Raw genomic sequence first — 22,967 nt, 5'->3', positions numbered from 1 at the left:
AGAACTAACGCCCAACTGGCAAAGTGCTCAGTGGTCAAATGGGAACAATACGAACAACAAATAAAGTAGTACTGAACCATAACTCCAAATATAAGGTGTATATCTATGAGCCTGTACTGACGCACAGCCAAGTTTCCAGTACAGACTGATCCCAAGTAGTTCCTGTAGTCACTTGACCCGCACGCATGTGAACTGTAACTCCGTACTGTAAATGCAAGCTTCTGGTACTAACTTCCTTCTAAAGGGCAGATCATGGAGGAGGAGATGGAAAATAACTGACCGTGGAGAATGCTGACAACTGCACCTCAAACAGAGGCTACACAGGCTACAAGTTAGGATGCCAGCAAGCGCCCTCCCTTTGTGATGAAAGGTAACACTTTCACTAGTCACGCCCTGGCCCCTCACCCCGCCTCCGAGAAACTCACAACCCTGGTTAATCATGAGTAAGACTCCTGATAAAATCCAGCCAAGGCCATTCTACAGAATACCTAACTGCAGCAATTCAAACTGAGGGCCGCAGACAAGGGAAGTCTGAGAAAGTGTACCAGCGGACAAGAGATAAGGAGGTTGCGGGTGTCCGTCAGGGGTAGAATACATGTGCCAGAGGCCAGAGTGGGGTAAGATAAGGAGCCGTGATGACTAAGTGTGTGATGTGGTATTCCAGAGTGACTCCTGGGACAGAGAAGGACATTAATAAAAGTGAAGGAAATCTTAAAAAAAAAAAAAGGCACGTAATAATGTGTTAATATTTGTTCAACTGCATCAAATAAGTCATACAAGACGTTAATACCAAGGGAAATTTGTATGTGATATCTGGGAACACCTGTTCACACTACTGTAAATCTATATTGTTTTAAAACAAAATGCTTAGAGAAAGTGTTTGATTATGGCAAATTAACCAGTGATTCTTAAAAGATTGTAGGTGCGATAGAGAGAAATCTGGAGCGGGTCATGTTGGTGCATGCCTGTAATCCTAATGGAGGCAGGATTGCAAATTCAAGGCGGAAGAAGGTGGGGCCAGGAGGGCACTTGTCTAGCTGTGGCCGATCCCACTATAGAGGGCGTGTGCATCCATACGGAAATCTGTTAGTGAGTAGGGGCAGATGTTAATATAGATTCAGGGAGCACATGCGAAGATAATTAAATTGGAACGCGTCAGCCAGCTTGACTGAAATGTCTCGTCCTATCTCTCTGAATCCTTCTAGTGTGCCTTCTGACTGGTTTTCTCTGGATAGCTAGCTTGCTATATGTCACTGGACATTTCCACTATGGCATGCATAGCTCGTCAGCAACTCCCTAATGTCTTTGAATTAAAAAAATGCCCTGGTGGGCAGGGGTGGCTTATGAACAAAATCCTGTCCTCAGGTGACTGAGTCAAGAGGGTCACCATGGGTTCAGCAGATCACAAGTGGTGTCCTTTCTGCCACTAGCATACTTTGCTTAGGTAGTCAGCGATGTTCAAAGTATATCCCTGGGTTGTACAAATCCTATGGAGGAAGCGGGTGGAGGTGGGCACAGCAGACCCCCTAAAACATAACCACTAGAAAGAGAAAGAACCAAGGCTGCAATACATATCTCAGGCCACCCAAATACTTCTCCCATATAAAGGAACAACCAATTCAAATTACAAAGGTTAAGGAAATGTAACTCTCTTCATGTTTTCTACTGAGAAGCTGCTGGGGGCGGGGCGGCGGCTGACACATACTACAGCTAATTTAAAACACTGCACTATATACACAAACAAAGATGGATTGATTTGAACAGTACAAACAAAGTTGGCATTCTTGGCGAGCCTTCACTACTTTTTACAATGAAAGCAAACTCTTCCTTAAGATTTTGTCAAAAAAAAAAAAAAAAAGCCCAAGAAAACAAACAACAAAAAACCCCCAAACAAACCTACAGTTTAAATATATGCAGAAAGATAGGAAAATCAGCTTGTTTTCCACTGATGGATTATAAATTTTGAGTATAGAACACAATTTAACCATGTAAGTTCTCCATCAAGCAGGAAAAACTTCTGACACAAAATGTTTGCAAACATTGAAAAAAAAAAAGAGGTATACAAAGAAAATAAGCTTTTAATAAAAAAAAAAGTGAACCTAAAATATTGTTTAGAATAATAATACATTCTCAACTTTATAGTTTAGTTCCGGATATTTATTTACTTGTACTCCAGTAAATAAGTCACGCTCATCAACCTGAAGTCCGTTCGAACAGCAGTAACAGCAAAACAAAAACCTAAACGGAACATATCCAACCTGGGAACAACAAATGACTTTAATGTGTATCTCAAAGGCAATTCTTGAGACAAAGAATTTAATGAAGCTGTAAAATAACCCTTAATAGAACAACATTTCGAGGATTCTCGCAAGAGTTGTGTGCGACGGACACAAGAACACAAGAAGAATATCCAAATACCCCAGCTATTCCAATATCCGACCGGTTGGCTGGCATATTTCTAAAAACACTGAAAATGCCGTTTTCATAACGCAACTCAAGGCAGTCCGACAATGCGAAAAACGACTCCAGGACAGGCGACTGAATCGGATTAGCTGCACCTCTTGGAGGCGGGTGCCAACCTGAGATTAGCTATGGAGAAACGGGTTTTGCAGCAAAAGGGAGTTATCTCGGAGCATCTATTCACCCTACTCTTTCAAACAGACATTGTCCAGCATCAGCACGCGTGCGGCCGGTCCACGCCGTCTCGGCAGCCCGCGTGCGAGGGGCTGCGCCTGCCTGCACTCACCATCTCGATGATCTTGGTCTTGCGGCCCGTCTTTCTCTTCAAGGTGAATATGTACTGGGCCAGCACCACGCCTGCCACCACCGCGCACACACTGGCGCTCGCCACCGCGCCCACTCGCGCCACGGCCGCGCGGTCCATGGACAGGCCCGCGTGTTCCCGGCGCGAAAGCCCAAGTCCTGCGGGGACGAGCCCAGGGGCGCGGCCGCCCGCCGCACACCAACCCGGAGCTCCGCCCCGAGCGGGGAGGCCCCGCCCAGAAGAGGTGAGGGGCGGGGACAAGGGGGGGGGAAACCCAGGTCCGGAACCCCGCCCCTGCTGCTGGGCGGGACTTCCTCTGACCTTGACTCTGGGAAAGGCTGCAAGGACCCGGAAGAAATCCGCTGTTAAAAACAAGTACATGTAACCCCGAATCCTAGCGCTCCAGATCCTAGCCTATGCCTGTAGTACACAGTTAAGACCATCCCGGAAAAACATGAGACAGCAGCCAAAGCCCTGCCTCAGTGAAAGAGACTTCACCCAACAGCCCTCTCAGAAACTGACCCGCCTCAGCCACCATGGACTACGACGCCCAGCAGCCTCAGCGGCTCCTCGCAGAAGCATCCTGGGTTGGAAGGCCTGGGTATAAGCTTCCGGGGGATATCTGTTGGCTACATATCCTCTCAGGCCCATCCTACCCGCTGGCTTAGGGTGCTTTCCTCAGCAATGTGAGCAGTCCGACTTGCACTTGTTCTCACTTGCCTAGAGTCGTTCAAAAGGTCGATTTCGTTTCCTGTTCCTCTCTTGGAGTGGGTGGGTTGTGACAGGTTGTGCAAGAGATACTTGGGGTAGTCGCTTCAATTCTGTGAGGTTTGTGCTGCTGCTTAATCAGGCTCTCTCTGCCTGATATGTGTAGCCGAAGGAAGTCAGGAATGAATAACTGTGGAAGAAGAATTATTTCTTTTTTTTCTTTTTTCTTTCTTTATTTTTTTAAAAGATTTTTATTAGCTGGTCTAAAACCAAATTGATATAAGACATATTATCGACAATAAAACAATTTATGACTTGTGCAAAAAGTAGTCCCACAAAAATATAAGATTCAAGATGGTCATGGTGCAGCATGCTTCTAATACCCATACATAGGCTCTAAGGCAGGGAGATTGCTTTGAGTATAACGGCTGTTTAAACCGGGGCTGTGAACTAAGGCACCAGCCAAGGACAATACAGGCCATAAAACTTTAATCCCCTACCCAGATCTAGCCAATGGACAGAACATTCTCCACAGTAGAGTGGAGAGTGGGATATGACTTTCTCACATACTCTGGTGCCTCACCTTTGACCATGTCCCCTAGAGGGGGAGACCTGGTGGCACTCAGAGAAAGGACAGCAGGTTACCAAGAAGAGACTTGATACCCTATGAGCATATACAGGGGGAGGTAATCCCCCTCAGGAACAGTAATAGGGGAGGGGAATAAGGGGAAAATGGGAGGGAGGGAAGAATGGGAGGATACAAGGGATGGGATAACCATTGAGATGTAACAAGAATAAATTAATAAAGGGAAAAAAAATAAACCGGGGCCTTGGACCATGACACTGCCTCAGAAACAAACAAAACAGCTCAAAAGAAGTGGGCAAGATACCGAGGCTGACAGCACCATCCTGATTTGCTGAAATGAATATGTATTACACTTGACGATTCTAGAATGAGGTGGAATCCATGGGGTGTGTGTGTGTGTGTAAATGAACGGTGAATAAAAGTTGCCTTGTGCAGATGAAAATCTTTCCAGGGGGGCTACAGATGTGAGCTCAGTAATACGGTGTATATCAAGCCCTGAGTTCAAAAGGTCTCTTTGTGGAAGCTCTTGCCCTCACAAATTTATCAATGAAAAAGTATCTGTATTGTGGGACTCTGTTGGATAAGTTTAAAGTCTCTCTTCTTCCCGTAGCTGTTCTATGCTCTGTCTATGAAGGCGGGATCCCTTTTCTTGGGGGGGGGGGTGGTGGTGGTGGTTAACCCCAGATCTTGTAAGGAGCATCACATAGCCCTCGGGGAAGATTACAAGCCCAACCCTTTCCTAATAAGGAACTTGATCAGCAAGCACAGGGAATTCCTGAAAGTTCCCACCCTATGCTGAGCAGATCCTAGCCTACAGCAAATGACCTTTAATTGTACCTAGAAGTCATCCCTCACACATAGGATAATTAAATACTGTTTTCTCCTTGCGATAGGGCCTGCATTACTGACTGTAAATGAGGTACTGTATGTAATTACGTATCCTGGCACCCGTAGCCCCAGCATATCAGACATTCATTTTCAACTCCTCCCCATTGCCCAAGGTTTATAAATAAAGGCTTCCTAGTGTGCTGGGGGCTCTCTCATCTTGCTCCCCGTTCCTCCACCACGACCAACTGAGACTCCATTTATCCCAGGGGTGGGATTTGGTGGGTGAAGTGGGGGGGAGGATGGGGTTGACCCATCACTGGATGCCTAGTGGTCAGGCAGTGATGGAACTACCTTTACAATCTCTGGGGCCTGCTCTACCACTAGCTCAGTGTTGACTCCTGGAGAAGCGTTGCCAGGACTGCATCTCACCACACCTGCCAGGGTTCCCCAGAAAGGCTGGGAACCTGGCCTAGCACCTGAGCGACAGGCCTTACTCTAAAGTGCTCTATCTGCCCCTGAAAAGAAACTGGCCCTTGGGACCTTTGATCCCAAGATCATCCATTCTTGTCTGGAAGCAAGCAAGGTGTGCCTGGACCAATCCCTGGGATGTGGAACCCATATAGCCTACTGGATGCTGAATGACTGTGTGTGTGTGTGTGTGTGTGTATGTATGTATGTATGTATGCATGCATGCATGCAGGTATATATTTTCCCCTACACAATGGATGTTTAAAAATTTCAGGAATTTGTATAAATTACTTTTCTATTGCTATGACAAAACACCATGACCAAGGCAACATATACAAGAAATAGTTTACCTTAGTGTATGCTCCAGAGGACTAGAATTCATAGTGTTGGGGACAGCATGGCAGCATGTTGCCGGCTTGGCCTCAGAAGAGAATGCTGACATTGCACATTTCACATTTCAACTTCATGCTTAAAGCAGAGGAAGCAAACTGTGTAGGCATAAGGTTATTGTCTAATCCAAATGCTGATTTCTGTCTCCGGCCCCCTACCCACCTCCACCTGCCCCCCAGTCTGGTTACATTCCTTGTTCTGAGAATCTCCTGTATCAGTGTTGTGTAAATTGTGCTCCCCAATTGTCCCCTGGTATGCCAATAAAGCAGTTTACAGCCAGGGGCTGAAGAGCAGAGAGAATACAGCTGGACTTCCTGCCAGCCAGGGAAGGAGGAATTAAGAGGAGGAAGTAGTAAATTCAGCCTCTGGAGAGGCCCAGGGAACATCAGGAGAGAGGAACTGGAGCAGGAAAGCTACAAAGTGCAGGTATCATTGGGATGTGCAATGGGAGGAAGCCAAATTAGCTTAGAGGGTTAAAATTAGAGTAATAACTGCTCAGTTATTGTGCTGTGAAGCTTATAATTAAACAAATATAAAAGTTTCAATTATTTATGTGATAGCTGGGTTAAGAGAGAAACAATCACAGTTGAATAAAATCAACAGAACTGGAATGGTGCAGTTTTTAAACTCTCAAAACAAGCCTCCAGAGACATGATTACTCCAACGAGGATGCAACTCTAAACCTCCCCAAATAGTACACCAGCTGGGAACCCCCTGTTCAAATGTATGAGCGTAAGGAGAACATCCTCATTTAAACTACCATAGAATTTAAAGGAAATTAAAGAGCTTCTCCTAATTTGACCATTTCTTAGTATCTTTCAGTTCCAAATGATATTGTACCAAAGTGGCATAGTCAGATCTCTTTTAACCATATTTTGAGGTGATGTGGCTTGACTCTCTTTATAATTAGAACTAAGGATTGCTTTTTCTCTGTGTTATAGGTTTTTCTCTGCTTCACATGGGGCCATTGCAAAGGATTCTCTTTTTTTTGTTTTTTGTTTTTTTGTTTTTCTTCTTCTTTTTTTATTAATTTATTCTTGTTACATCTCAATGGTTATCCCATCCCTTGTATCCTCCCATTCCTCGCTCCCTCCCATTTCCCCCTTACTCCCCTCCCCTATGACTGTGCCTGAGGGGGACTTCCTCCCCCTTTATATGCTCATAGGGTATCAAGTCTCTTCTTGGTAGCCTACTGTCCTTTCTCTGAGTGCCACCAGGGGCACATGGTCAAATATGAGGCACCAGAGTACGTGTGAAAGTCATACCTCATTCTCCACTCAACTGTGGAGAATGTCCTGTCCATTGGCTGGATCTGGGTAGAGGTTTGAAGGTTATGGCCTGTATTGTCCTTGGCTGGTGCCATAGTTTGAGCAGGACCCCAAATCTGCCTATCATAATGTTCTTCTTGTAGGTTTCTAGGACCCTCTGGATCCTTCTACTTTGCTATTCTCCCATGCTTCTCTCATCTAGAGTCCCAATAGGATGTCCTCCCTTCTGTCCCAGTTTCCTGGTAAGTGAAGACTTTCATGGGACACGCCTCTTGGGCTAGTATGCAGATATAAGTGAGTATATACCATTTGAGTCTTTCTGCTTCTGGGTTAACTCACTCATTATGATCATTTCTAGCCCAAGCAAAGGATTCTTAAAGGGAAATGTATAGAAAGAGAATTCACAGAAGGTGATACATAACCTGACATGTAGTGAAAACTTAAGTCTGTAATTAAACATCGACTAAACACATGTCTGTCTTTATTTAGTTTTCTATTGTTATGATAAAATACAAAGACCAGGCAACTTATAAAAAAATATTTAATCTGGCTCATGGTTTTGGTGTTAGTGTTCATGAAGACAGAGGGAAGGAACAGCTGAGTTCTCATGTCTTGATCTACAACCAGAGGCAAAGAGAACACGAAGAATCAATTTTTTTTGACACCTTAAAGCCTACCTCTAATGACATATATCCTCCAACATGGTCACATGTCCTAATCCTTCCCAAACAGGTCCACTAACAGTAGACCAAGTATTCAAATATATGCACTTATGAGGACAATGTCTTTCAAATCACCACCGTACCCTGTTGTTTTAAATGAAAACCCCAAGTCTTTACCAATAAAGACTCAGGAGCCAGTTGCTGGGATGAAATGCTGCTAGCTCAGAGGCAGAAAAGCATCCTGCTGACCTTCCTACTCAGCTCACACCTCAATGGAAAAGGCCCAAAAAAGCTGACAGCCAAGGATGTAAAGGCCAAAACAAAACAACCCAAGGCCAAAGGCTTGCTAGCTCAAAGTCCGAAAAGCTAAAGGCCAAGGAGCTGAAAAGGTCAAGAGCTAAAGATCTAGAGCTAAAAGCATCTTCTACTTTTACATGTTGTCTTAAATACCCTTCAACTCAAAGCCCCTCCTAGTCTTAAATCCCTGTCAGCTCCACCTCTTGACCTAGAATTAACTTTATTAAACCCTAGATACAGAAAGCTCTTGGATTAAAGGTGTGTGTTAGGGCTCAATGGCACCAAGCAAGAGACTGGTTTTGCGTTTTAAAAATTTTTTTAATTTAATTAATTTATTCAGATTACATCTAAATTGTTATCCAATCCCTTGTATCCTCCTGTTCCTCCCTCCCTCCTGCTTTCACCCTATTCCCTTCCCCTATGTCTGTGACCTCCCCCACTATATGATCATAGGCTATCAAGTCTCATCTTGGTAGCCTGCTGTTTCTTGCTCTGAGTGCCACCAGGCCTCCCCACCATGGGGAAATGGTCAAATATGGGGCACCAGCATTCATGTGTGAGTCACTCCCCACTTTCCACTCAACTGTGGATAATGTCTTGTCCATTGGCTAGATCTGAGAAAGGGTTCGAAGTTTACTGCACGTATTGTCCTTGGTTGGTGCAGTAGTTTGAGCATAACCCCCGGACCCCGATCTGCCCGACATGATATTCTTCTTGTAGGTTTCTAAGACCATCTTGATCCTTCTATTTCCCCATTCTCCCATACTTCTCTCACCTAGAGTCCCAATAGGATGCCCTAACAACTATTCCAATCTCCTGATAAGTGAAGCCTTTCATGGGACATGCCTCTTGGGCTAGTGCCCAAATTATAAGTGAGTATATATCATGTGAGTCTTTCTGCTTCTGGGTTAACTTACTCATTATGATCATTTCTAGTTCTCTCCATTTGTCCAGAAATTATGGGATTTCTTTGTATTTATAGCTGAGTAGTATTCCATAGTATAAATGTACCACAGTTTCTTTATCCATTCTTCCACTGAGGGACATTTAGGTTGTTTCCAGGTTCTGGCTATCTATCTATCTATCTATCTATCTATCTATCTATCTATCTATCATCTTTATCATCATCATCATCATCATCATCATCTATATTATGTGTATATGTGCTTATATATACATATATATGTATACACTGAATGACATGCACTGTATTTGTTTGATTCTGTGTGGCTTTTTAAGACATCCATAATGTTATTTTACCCACCTTGCTCCTTCTCCTGTATTTATCCCCTTTTTCTAAGATACCTCCTTTTTCAAATTTCCCCCATCAGATCACTTGGATTTTGTTAGTCTCCTTTACCTTCCTCTCACTTCCTTCTATAATTACCTCCATTCCCCTCAAGAAAGAGCCACATCCTTTCCTCATTTCCCTGATCAGAGATTACTTGCACCATGCTATTAACCCCTCTCTATTGATCTGAAAGCCCCCTCTATCCTGGCAACAGTCCTGTTTTTATTTTCCTCATTTCTGAGTCACTATAGCTTATGTACTCATTTCTGAAAATTTATAGAGAGGAACCTCCACTAAGAGATAAAATGTTTTATTTGTCTTTCTGGGTCTAGGTTACCTCACTCAATATGATCTTCTTTAGCCCCACCCATTTACCTTCAAAGTTCATGGTTTCATTTTTCTTAACAGGTGAATAGTATTTATTAGTGTATATTCATCACATTTTCATTATCTATTAGTTGGTTCTAGGGCATTTAGACTAGAAAAGACAATGACTACGGCTAAACAAGTATCCAATCCTTTGGGCATATTCTGAGCAATGGTATAACTGGGACATATGTTAGCTTTTTTTTTTTTTTTTGAGAAATTTCCACACTGATTGCCATAATGGCTGCACCAGTTTGCAATCCCACAAATAGTAAATGAACATTCCATTTTCTCTGCATCCCCTCCAGCCTTTGTTGTCAGTTGCTTTGTTTATCTTTGCCACTCTGAGCTGGGTATTATGAAATGTCAAAGTTGTTTTGATTTGCATTTCAATGATTGCTGGACATGAGCAGCATTTTTTTTCAGCATTTTTTTGAGATTTTTCTTAGCACTTCTTGTTCTACTTTTGAGAATTCTTATTCTTCCTAAGGCCCATTTTATAATGGGTCACTTTTCTTTTTGACTTTTTTTGATTTATTGGTATATTCTGAATATGATGTGACTGTCCAATGTATAGCTGGCATAGATTCTATTCCTTTCTATGAGCGTCCTCTTTACCTGGTTGATATTTTTTCTTTAAATGTGCAGAAGCTTTTTATTTTCATGAAGTCTTACTTGTCAGTTATTTGCCTTTCATATTGGGAAAGCAGAGTCCTATTCAGGAAATCTTTGCCTACACCTATATTATATAGAGTACTATGTTTTCTTTTAGAAGTTTCAGTGTTTGAGTTTTAAATCTTTGATCTATTTTAAGTTAGTTTTGTGCAAGGTCTAATTTCTTTCTTTTGTATGTATCCAGTTTCCCCAAAACCACTTGTTGAAGAGATGCTTTCTTTTTCTCTAATGTATGGTTTTGGCATCTTTGTCAAATATTAAATGGCTGAAACTACATGTACTTATATGAAGGTCTTTGATTTTGTTCTATCGGTCTATATGTCTTTTATGTGCCAATACCATAGTTTTTATTATCGTGGCTTTGTATCATATAATGAACTGGAATTGTGATTGCTCCAGCACTATCCCTTTTGCTTTGGATTTGATTGGTCCTAAGTCTTTTGTGGTTACATATAAATTTCAGCATAGTTTTTCTATTTCTGTAAAGAATGAGATAAGGATTTAGAATAGGTTGTGGCAGAGTCATCATTTTTACAATGTTGACTCTACTAATCCATGAGTGTGGTACATCTTTGCATTTTCTAGTGTCTTTTTCTATCTCTTTTTTTCAGAGGCTTAAAGGTTTCTTTGTAAGGACCAGTTGCTCCTTGGTTAAGTTTATTCCTAGACATTTTCTTTTTTTTTTTGAAGCTATTATGAATGATAGTGTGTCTATATGATCTCCCTGTATGTTTTATCGTTGCTATATAGAAAAGCTATTGATTTTTGAAAGGTGTCTGTATGCTGCCACACTGCTGAATTCGGTTATGATTTATAGAAATGTTCTGATAATGCGGGGATCTTTAAGATATAGTCCATGTCATCAGCTAATAGGGATAGCTTGACTTCTTTCCACACATGCATCTCTTTAATTTCCCTCTTTTGACTTAATGTGCCGGTCAATCTTTTGTACACTATGGTGAAAAGGAGTGGGGATAGTGTACATTCCTGTCTCATTCCTGACGTCAGGAGAATCGCTTCAAGTTTTTCTGTGTTTAAGCTGATGTTGGCTATGAGTTTCTTACAAATAGTTTTTATTATGTTGAAGAATGTTCCCTCTAGCCCTAAATTTTCTAAGACTTTTATCATGAACACACGTTGGCTTTTTCAAAGGCTTTTTTCTGCATTTTTTGAGATGATGATGATGTGATTTTTGTCTTTAAGTCCATTTGTGTGGTTTATTATACTTTTTGACTGTGTATGTTGAACCATCCTTGCATTTCAGGAAGAAAGACAAGTTGTTCATGGTGTATACTCTTTTTTGATTTATGTCTGTATTCTGTTTGCAAGTATTCTATTGAGTATATTCTGAGTCTATTCTCATCAGAGATACTGGCCTATAAATTTCATTTTTCTGTTGTGTCAGTACTCATTTTGAGTGATACTTGCATTATCGCAATAGTTTGGGAGCACTCCGTTCTTTTCTTTAAAAAATAGTCTTGGAAGGACTGGTTCTAGACTTCCTTTGAATGTATTATAGAATTCTGCTGACTTTTCTTAGCTGGTAGACTTTTGTTGTTTTTCATTTGTCATGGGTCTGTTTAGTTTTTTGACTTCTTAGTTTAGTTTTGTTAGTTTCAGTTTGGTAGCATCTAGAGAATTATTTATGTTTTTCACATTTTCCTGATTAATAGAGTACATGTTTAAAAAATATACTCATAATATTCTGAGTTCCTATGGTGTCTCTTGTAATGTTCCCTCTTTTTGTTTCTGATTCTGTTAATTCGGGTTCCCTCTTTCTTTTAGTTACTTGAGCCAATGTTCTGCAATTACATTTTTTCTTTTTTCTTTTTCTTGTCATTACATTTGTTGATTCTTTTTATTCTTCTCTTTGTTGATTATTGCTTTTTTGTTTTTTGTTTTTGTTTTTTCTGAGAAAGGGTTTCTCTGTATAGCTTTGGCTGTCCTGGGCTCACTTTGTAGACCAGGCTGGCCTGCAACTCTCAGCAATCCACCTGCCTCTGCCTCCTGAGTGCTGGGATTAAAGGTGTGTGCCACCATGCCCAACTGATTTCTGCTTTGATGTTTATTATATCTTGCATATACAACTGAGTTGTATTTATTTTGTTCCAACTTTTTGATTTGTGTCATTAATTCATTTATTTGTGCTATTTGTTTTTGATTTTTTGACTATGTACCCAGAGCTATAAATTTCCCTCATAGGATTACTTTGAATATGTCCTAGAGATTTTATTGTGCTATTTTAGTTTTCATATATTTCCTGGAAATTTTACTTTTTTCTTGATTTCTTCTTTGATCCAGTTATCATTATGTAATTTGTTGTTTAATTTCCATGGGTTTGTGTATTTACTAGAAATTTGATTGTTATAAATTTTAGGTTTTATTGAAGTGCAGTCTAACAGTATACAAGAACTGATTTCTTTATTTTTTATTTTTTTTATTAATTTATTCATATTAAATCTTGGTTGTTAGCCCATTCCTTGTATCCTCCCATTCCTCCCTTCCTCCCACTTCCTCCCCTACTCCCCTCCCCTATGTCTGTGACTTAAGGGGACCTCCTCCCCCTCTATATGTTCATAGGGTATCAAGTCTCTATTTGGTGACCTATTATCCTTCCTCTGAGTGCCACTAGGCGTCTCTATCCAAGGGACATGGTCAAATATGGGGCACCAGAGTTTGTGTGAAAGTCAGATCTCCTTCTCCACTCAACAGTGGATAATGTCCTGTCCATCGGCTAGTCTGGGTAGGGGTTCGAGGTTTACTGCCTATATTTTCCTTGACTGTTGCCATAGTTTGTGGAGGATCCCAGGGCCCACTGGATCCTTCTATTTCCTCATTCTCCCAGGCTTCTCACACCTAAAGTCTCAATAGGGTGTCCTCCCCTCTGACCCACTTTCCTGGTAGGTACAGTTTTTCATGGGGACGTACACCTTGGGCTAGTGTCTCGATATAAGTGAGTATATACCACTTAGCTCTTTTTGCTTCTGTGTGAACTCACTCATTATGCTAATTTCTAGTTTCAGAAATTCCTTGTTTTTAATAGCTGAGTAGTATTCCATAGTGTAGATGTTCCACAGTTTCTTTATCCATTCTTCTACTGAGGGACACATAGGCTGTTTCCATGTTCTGGCTATTATGAATAAGGCTGCTATGAACATGGTTGAGCATATGTCCCTGTTGTGTGCTGGAGCATCTTCTGGGTATATTCCAAGGAGTGGAATAGCTGGGTCTTGAGGAAGCCCTATTCCCATTTTTCTGAGAAAGCGCCAGATAGATTTCCAAAGTGGTTGTACTAGTTTTCATTCCCACTAGCAATGAAGGAGTGTTCTTCTCTCTCCACATCCTTGCCAGCATGTGGTGTCAGTTGAGTTATTGATCTTAGCCATTCTGATGGGTGTAAGATGGAATCTCAGTGTCGTTTTGATTTGCATTTCTCTGATGACTAAGGAGGTCGAACATTTCTTTAAGTGTTTCTCAGCCATTTGATATTCCTCTGTTGAGAACTGTCTGTTTATTTCTGAGCCCCATTTCTCAATTGGGTTATTTGGTTTGGTGGTGTTTAATTTCTTGAGTTCTTTATATATTTTGGATATTAGACCTTTGTCAGATGAAGGGTTGGTGAAGATCTTTTCCCAGTCTGTAGGCTGTCGCTTTGTTCTCTTGACAGTGTTACCTGCCTTACAGAAGCTTCTCAGCCTCATGAGGTCCCATTTATTAATTGTTGACATTAAGGCCTGGGCTGTTGGTGTTCTGTTCAGGAAGTTGTCTCCTGTGCCTATGTGTTCCAGACTCTTCCCCACTTTTTTCTCTAACTGGGTTAATGACTCTGGTTTTAGGTTGAGGTCTTTAATCCACTTGGACTTGAGTTTTGTGCATGGTGACAAATAGGGGTCTAATTGCATTTTACAAGAATTGATTTCAATATTTTTGATTTATAGTGCTTTGTTTTGAGCTTCAGGATATGGCCTATTTTAGAAAAGTGTCCTTGTGCTGCAGAATAAAATTATATTTTTTTTGGTATTTTTGTAGAATACTTTGGCATTATGTAGAAATTTATTATGTCCATTTGAAGTATGATGTTAATTTTTTCTGATGTATTCATGTTTATTTTTTTTTATCCAGATGATCTGTATATTGGAGGAAGTTGGTATTGGATTCACCTACTATTGATTGATTGATGTTAGTCTATATCTTTTAATTCAGTAGTAGATTTTATTTTGTAATGAGACTGAGTGACACTGAGTTTGGTGCATATAGGTTAGGTTGGTACTGAATTCTTGGTCAACTGCTCCTTTGATTAGAATGAAGTATTCCTCTTCATCTCATCTATTTAGTTTTAATTCAAAGTCTGTTTTGTCACCTATTAGGATAATAACACCTACTTTCTTTCTGGTTCCATTTTATTTGAGTACTTCTGTCTTCCATTTTATTCTAATGTGGTGCCTAATTTAAAACTAAGATTTTTTTTCTTGTAGGTAGCAGATAAACAGATTTTATTTCTTAATCCATTCAGTACTATCTGCTTTTTGAGTATAAACATGAGCTATTCATGTTTAAGTTATTACTTAAATGTGTGTTTTAGTTCTGGTCACCATGTTGATTTTTGATGTGGTACTTTGTGTTTTAATACTTTTGTTTCATATTTCTTTCCACAATATCTCTGCTTTACTTATTCATCTCTTCAGCCCAAAGAATGCTTTATCTATTACTTTAGGTTTGTTTTTTTTGAACATGAATCTTTTTATGCTGTATTTGATGTGGAAAATTGTACCTCTTCTCTTATTCATGGCAATAATTTTGCTTAGTATATTATTTTAGAGTGGCTGCCATGTAGGTTTTGGGTTGGTTTTGAGTATTTCCCTTGAGAAATCTACTGTTCTTTGAATGGGCTTTCTTTTTCTTTTGCAGATTTCAATACACTTTCTTGTTCTGTATTCTTAGTATTTTAACTGTGAGATGTCATAAAAATATCTTTTCTTGTCTTTTATGTGTTCTGTGTGATTCTTGTTTTTTTATGGGCATGTTTTTTTGTTTTTGTAAAGTTTTAGTATGAGACAGTTTTCTTCTCTGATCTTATTGAAGGTCTTGTGTTTGTCATTGACTTGGGATTATTTACCCTTACCTGTGCCTATAATTTTGAAGGTTTGCTGTTTTTCATGGTGTCCCACATATACAATACTTTCTAGGCATGCACTATACTAACTGAGCTACATGCCAACCCCAAAGCCCAATTTCTGCTCATAATACAGTTATATTACTTCATTTTTGTGTGCTCTGTAAGAAAGATTATTTCCCCTAAGTATTTGCAGGAGATGACATTTTCTTAACTTTAGCAAAAGAACTATTAATTTCTAGGTGGGACCCTGAAGCCAATGTCAAATAAGTATGGAGGCCACCACCAGTGCTTTGGAAGCATGAAGGATACCTTGGGAAATCTAAAATGCTTTTCCATTTCTTTTAAAAGGGATATTATTACTGTTACTTTTGTTTTGTTCACAAGGTCTGGGATCCGTTAGTTCACACATAGACAGGTATGGCCTGGGGAGAAGAGCTCACACACGGGAAACCCAGGGCTCAGCTGTTCCTACTCCACTGTTCTCCTTGAATCAGAGAAGTTACTTTTCCTTTGATGGTACCACTTTCAAAGAACTTCAAGGTCAGAACTGGCTGCCCCAGATGACATGATAATTATGAGTCTAGAGGGAGATGAGCTGATGACATATCTTCCTTATAACTACTTCATAGGGCCTTCCTCTACATGGATGTTTATGGGAAACCTGCCTTGGTGAGTGTTTCTTTTTCACTTCATTAATAGTGAGAACTGAAAGTAGGTGGTTGAACAAAGTAGGATTTTTTGTAATAAATGACTAGAGAAGTCTGTGCTTAGAATTTTACTTTTGAGCCATACTTTGTCATAGGCAGACATGAAGATATCTGTGTAATGATTTATAAAAGCACATAGATTTCACTTAAAGTTATCCCTGATTATACTATTTTTGACAGTAGAAGGGGGACTATTGGAAAGAGGGCAGAAGGGTGAACAGAGAGACAGGAAAGGTTAATAGGGTCAAGATTATCAATGGGTATCATATATTGAATGAAAATCTCCAGGAACTCATGACTTTTTGCAATGGGATGTACATTCCTAAATATGCATCTCCAGATGCAATATTTTAAGGACATATTTTATCCTGAGTGTGAACTCTAACAGTTCTAGGAAAGGTTTTGCCAACTTTGTTAATTTTCTCTCTCTGTAACAATAAACCTGATATATCTTAGAGGGTGACAAACAAAGAGCAGATATTTAATGTTTTGCAGGAGTACATTGATAATAATGAGATGCTTTTAAATTTGTTTTTATATCTTCTAGTTTTACTGCTTTTCTCACTTTGAATGATGATAGAATTATATGAAGCTTAAGCTAGGAATATGTGGATAATATTAACTAATTTAGTGTTTACAAGTAATTTTACATTTTGTTAAGTTTGCATATCTTTAGGAATTCTTAGCAAAGTTTCAACTCACGGCCTAGTCAAACGTATGACATTGTTAATGTCATATAAGGCTTAAAAGTTTTACATAGATTTGTTTAATCTGTTGCAATGATTCATAATAAAGTAGATTTTTATGGGTACTTTAAAACATCTGCAAATCTCACCTTGCTTATTAAATCATTGTAAAGTTATCCTTACACAAATGTAAACTGGATCATTTTTATTAGAAGTTTTAGTGTTTTACTTAAAATGAATTCATTTTTTGTTATTTCACGTTTTCTAAATTGAATCTTGCAACATTGATACTGATATACTATTGAGTATTAGCAGTGAGAAAAATATTTGCAGTTTTTGAATAGTATAAAATAATTTAAAGTAAAAATTCCCAAGGTTTTCTCTAATACTTACTAACTACAATTGCTTGCAACAATACACTTTAATATATATACACACACAAATGACAAGTAAATTTAAGTTAAGGTGATGGATATTTGAAGTTCATTTTTATTTTGCTACAATATCAGTTACTAATGTATATGGGGACTAAAATGGACACTGAAAACAGGTGTGGTGGCACACGCCCATGATCCTATCACTTTTAAGGCTAAGTCAGGAGCATTATGAGTTTGAAGTCAGTCTCTTTTTCTGTCTATCTCTCTCTCTCTCTGTTTTTTGTCTGCCTGTTTGTCTTTCTGTTTCCATCTCTCACACAAATACAACAAAATTAAAGTGGGAAACTGATAATGTAAAAGTGTGAAATTATTGTCAATAAACGGAGCGAATGGTGGCAGTTACTGCTAATAATTGCCTGGCCATAGAGCCTCAACATCATAAATACCAATTGTTAGAAACACGAGTTTACTTTTTTTTTTTTGCTGCTACTTACTCTGTGCACTTAGAAAGGGCAGACACTAGAAGACTTTTTAAAAATTAATTTATTCATATTACATCTCAATTGTTAGCCCTTCCCCTGTTTCCTCCCATTCTTCCCTCCCTCCCACTTCCCCCCTTCTCCCCTCCCCTATGTCTGTGATTGAGGGAGACCTCCTCCCCAGGAAAATAAGTGCATATGGTGGAGATCAGGTAATCATTCTGAGTTCTCCAAGTCATACCTGGTATATAGGATACTGATACTCAGCAGAGAAAATCAGGCTCCTTAGAAGTGAGCCTTCCTTTGGCTTTTGTGTAATTTACCAACCTTGTATCTAGGTATCATAGTTCAATATTAAATAAATAATCCTCATTAAAAAAAAAAGAAACATGAGTTTATGTTTGCACCGGTGCTCTAGGCAGAACCATTGTGGATCTAATAAGTCACCCAGAAAGAGAGGACACACTCTCCATTTCCCCTAAAGTTCATTTTACTTCACAGACATATTGGGTATAACTCTTGAGTTTTTCTCAAGTGATATGCAAGGATTCATGTTAGCAGCTCCAGAACATACTATGCTATTGTTCTATTTTGAGTCCTGGTAGTCCAATGATCTCTCTCTGTGTCTATGTCCTGTCTTTCTCTCTTCCTCCCTCTTTGTCTCTCTGTCCCCTTCCTCCCCGCAACTCTCTCACACATACCCCTTTTCCTGTGAACACTTTCATATCTTTACCTAACTCATGCCAGGCAACTTGTGATGAAGCTCTGGGTACGGTCTCTTCCTTGCTGTCTCACCATGACACTCCTGCTGCTGCTGCTTCATCTCAGGGGAGCTGGCTCGTGAATGTGAGATTGGAATATTCTAGTCAGTTTCTGTGTGCTTTCAGTTGCACCTGGGCTAAACTCAATTTCCAAACAACAATTAATGCACTTAAATTACTTACAAGTATCAGATACTAGCTATAAATTCATACATTATTAAAATCAATAACTATTTATTCCTTCTGGCGTTATCTATCTAATAAAGATTTCATGGAACTAAATTGAGTGGCTAAGTTCTTCATATTTCTGCAATGACTGAAGACTTCTTCATGTTGCTGACAGTGGACAGTACATCAGGCCACACCATCTGTCTTGTCACCTGAAAGTCCCATGCTAACTCATGTTCTCTCTGAGCAGTCACACTGCTTTTAGGTCATTACTCACTAAATATGGGATATCCTAAAATAAAAACGATAACTTTGACCTAAGACATTTGTATGTTCCTTAAGCTATTACATCTTCATAAAGCAGAATAAAATATCACTATATATTCATAAAACAACTGTTCTAAAATAAAATACAATGAAGGTATAAAATGTTTTTTTTTTTAACAGAAGAATGTAGAACTACGTATAAAGCAGATCTGTGTTGTTGTTGTTTATTTGTTTTGCACACCTCTTCAGACAGCTGTCTGCACACTGCTTAGACTTTTGGTCTTGGGTCAATTTAATAGTCATGGCTTCTCCACTATTGTGAATGTTTACGGATATACTTTGGGTTTTAATACTTACAACTAAATATTACAACTTAAACTAATGTGAAAGCCTCTAACACTGTAATTTTCTTTTCAAATAAAACATAAGTATCCTCAGTGAATATCTATGTTAACAATTCAGTTTGTAGCCATGGTAGCCATGGTCTTTTCTTGTCTATCTCAGCTCTAGGAAACCTCAGAAAAATATGTCCATAGATGAATCAGAAGATGCATCGTCTCATCTCCTGTATGAGATAAACACTTAGAAAGCATTGAATATGAAGTAGAAAATATGAAGTGCGTATCCTTGGGAAAAGAAGAAAATATGTTAGATTAAGATAATCTTAATAAAATAGATTTTATCTTATTATATTATCCTTTTTAATATTACTTATAATACATATGTTATATTAATAAATTATTGCTGTATAATTAATGAATAATTATATATGTATCTGATTAGTCTGCTCACGCTTTTAAAATTTAGTTCCTACAGTTTGAGACCAAGCTTGAATTAAGTATTATCCTAGAGATTTCTTTCTTTCTTTCTTTAAGATTTATTAATTTTATTTCATGTCTCTGTGTGTTCTTCCTACATATATTGTCTATGCATCACTTGCTTGCCTGGCCATTGAGGGCAATGGATCTCCTTGAACTAGAGTTATAGAGGATCATGAATATTCATGTCATTCCTGAGGATTGAATGCAGGTCTTTGCAAGAGAAAAAAAAATGCTTTTAGCTTTTAAAAACAGAACATCGCTGTAGAGGAACTGTAAATGTATGTTGGTGATAGAATCAGGAGCTTGGCTCTGGCAACTGGGATGAATCCATTCCTTGACTAGAGTCACTCTTTAAGTGCAAAATTCATGCAAATATAAAACATGTGGTTTCTGTTCTCATATTCACAGCAAGATTATAGACTGGTCTCAGCCACTAACTTTTGCATCATTTCTACACATAGATGCCTGATTGTGCCTATCTATATGTAATATATGAATGAACTTGAAAATATAATTGGGCACACATTTTCATACAAAAATCTGAGTGAGTGTGGTTGTTTTTTCCATTTCTCTATCACGAAGCTGATTTTAAAGTACTGAATTAAATTAATTCGATAAAATAATGATATTGGTAACCAGGCTCCATAACTGACACACACAAAAGGCACAAGAGGTAAGACTCTTAAACCTGTAAAAAGTGTGTGGGTGCCAATGATGTATGATGACATTGGTGACCTTGCACTGCATGGGAAAGAATCTCTTTTACAACAGAAATTCTACAACAGGATCATTATTTGGTCATTTTTGGCAAGTTCATGTTTGTTATAATGCGTAGAAAACAGGGTTTGTCTTAGTGCCACTTGTTCTTTCTTATTGGAGGCTCCTAGCTCCACCTCTTTAGATATGATTATGTAGGCTATTATAACTATGGAAACCAGGAAAGTAAATCAGGACCGTTGCCAGAATAGGGGTGATGGTGGGGACAATAGAGAGCAGAATAGCATCCAAGTATCTGATCATGGAAATAGGAAAAGTGGAGCTTTTTAGAGTGTTCAAGGGAGGTAATTAGAGAAGAGAGAGGTAGGTAGGTGAAAATATCAACATGGGTGGCTGAAAAGCCATAACTAGACAGTCTATTAACAATTTACACTGCCCGTCCAAAAAGAAAAGGAAAATAGTGTTTGTCTTGATAGCTGAGAGATAATTTTTTAAACCTAAGGTAGAGTCTATCAAAAGGCAATGGAATGGGAAATAAACTGGGAGACATCTTGGGCCACTTATGACCGTAATTAATGGACATATAATTAATAGGGTGTGGAAAGGACACTGGTGGTCTACAGCTGTATCTATGTCTTTAATCCCAGATTCTGAGGATGTAAGATTTCACAGAAAGAGGAACATTAAAAAAATGCATCAATATATGCTTGTTTTGATTAAAATAGTGAGGTAGCTATGAATTATCATTGTGTTTCCATTATAATTATGAGTCAAAACATGGATAGTTGCAAAATACAGCACAGTAAATTACAGAATATGAAACTGACTCACCTCAGTTTTTAAGGTTCTTTTGTGAATATTTCCTAGAACAACATGTTTTGTTTAATTGTACAAATATGGTTAATATTCTGTGCTCCCCCCTACTGTTTTAGGTGTTAGGTATAAAATGAGGCAATTTAAATAAATAGGATTGGATTTCTAAGGCAAGAGACACTGGTGCAATACAGGCACACAAAGTGTGCATTCTGTATAGATGTAACTGTGAATGCCTTTATTATGTCTAGTATGTTATTTATTCAGGTTGCTACATGGAGGGTATATTGAAATATAGGCTATGAAATCTAGTATGGATCATCAAAAGTTAAAGACACAGGTTAATTTAGGACTAGTAGGGAAAATAGAACAATGATACAGACATACTGCCTAGTGAATTAGAAATATGATGTATAATCTATTTTTTTCAGATATAAGAAATATGTTTCTACTGTACTCTTAAGATGAACACACTTCTCACTTATGTCCTTAACGAAGAATGTCCTTCATTTCCAAGCTGGGTTTGGAGTTCTGGCCAATATGTTTCTCTTTTTCTTTTATACTTTCATAATCTTAGGTCACAGACCTAAATCCAGGGACTTGATCTCCTGTCAACTGACCTTCGTTCACATAATGTTGGTCCTCAGTGGAGGGGACATTTGGCTTACAGACATGTTTGAGTCATTGAACATTGAGAATGACTTCAAATGTAAGGCAACGTTTTACATAAACAGGGTGATGAGAGGCCTCTCCATTTGCATCACCTGCCTCCTGAGTGTGTTCCAGGCTGTCACTATCAGTCCCAGTACCTCTGTGTTGGCAAAATATAAACATAAACTAAAAAGATACATCATCCATGCTCTCTTATGTATTTGGTCTTTCAATTTGTCATTCAGTAGTAACCAGATTTTCTCTGTTGGTGGTTTTACCAATGTGAGTGAGACCAACCACATGAGGGTCACTAAATACTGTTCACTCTTCCCCATGAACTCCATCATCAGAGGATTGATTTTAATACTGACAACCTCCAGAGATGTGTTTCTTGTAGGAGTCATGCTGACCACAAGCACATACATGGTGACTGTCTTGTTCAGACATCAGAGGCAATGTAAGCATCTTCATAGCATCAGCCACCTGAGAGCATCCCCTGAGAAAAGAGCCACAAAGACCATCCTGCTGCTGGTGGTTTCCTTTGTGGTCATGTACTGGGTGGACTTCTTCATCTCATTCACCTCAGTCCTGCTATGGATGTATGACCCAGTCATCCTGACTGTTCAGAAGTTTGTCATGAATGCCTATCCTGCAATTACTCCTTTGGTACAAATCAGTTCTGATAGCAGAATAATCAATGTGCTGAAAAACATGCAGTCAAAGCACTACCAGATTTTTAAAAAAATAAGATGATTTGATGATTTTTTCATCTTCTTAAAAAATGCTCATGAAAAAAAAAAAGAAAAGAAAAGAAAAGAAAAGAAAAGAAAAGAAAAGAAAAAGCCAGGCAGTGGTTGCTTACGCCTTTAATTCCAGCACTTGAGAGGCAGAGGCAGGTGGATCACTGTGAATTTGAGGCCAGCCTGGTCTACAAAGTGTGCCCAGGACAATCAAGACTACAGAGAGAAACCCTGTCTTGAAAAACCAAGCCAAACCATACCAAAAAAACAAAAACAAACAAAAAAGCCTTCATTAATTTTTGATTTATATGTATGAGTGCATGTATGCGTATTCCATTCCTGGTGCTCATAGAGGTCAGAA

The 22,967-nt window shown here is 39.0% G+C and overlaps 2 protein-coding genes across 4 annotated transcripts in view; one reads left to right on the top strand and one right to left on the bottom strand.

The window, feature by feature from the left end:
* NT5C3A (5'-nucleotidase, cytosolic IIIA) overlaps positions 1 to 3,306 on the bottom strand; it is a 40,852-nt gene extending 37,546 nt beyond the window's left edge. Inside the window, exon 1 of one of the 3 annotated variants that reach the window (XM_084785480.1) lies at positions 3,287 to 3,306. Coding sequence is in view for 1 of the 3 variants with exons in the window: in XM_084785479.1 (XP_084641605.1) it covers positions 2,747 to 2,884 (138 nt within the window). In the remaining 2 variants the exon portion in view is untranslated. Of the gene's footprint in view, positions 1 to 2,746; positions 3,002 to 3,286 lie in introns of those variants that run through there. The other 2 variants (XM_084785479.1, XM_084785482.1) reach the window with 2 other exon arrangements.
* Positions 3,307 to 21,698: 18,392 nt separating this feature from the next.
* Positions 21,699 to 22,619, top strand: LOC311599644 (vomeronasal type-1 receptor 90-like; the record flags this gene model as incomplete). The annotated part of the gene is made up of 1 exon (XM_084785667.1): positions 21,699 to 22,619. One exon carries the CDS (start codon positions 21,699 to 21,701, stop codon positions 22,617 to 22,619), a length of 921 nt encoding a protein of 306 aa, XP_084641793.1.
* Between the last annotated feature and the right edge of the window lie 348 nt (positions 22,620 to 22,967).

This window comes from Acomys minous, assembly GCF_964271855.1.
Source record: "Acomys minous genome assembly, chromosome: 6".
Classification (NCBI taxonomy): Eukaryota; Metazoa; Chordata; class Mammalia; order Rodentia; family Muridae; genus Acomys; species Acomys minous.
Note: the sequence above shows the minus strand (reverse complement) of the source record. Positions and strands in the feature narration are given on the sequence as shown.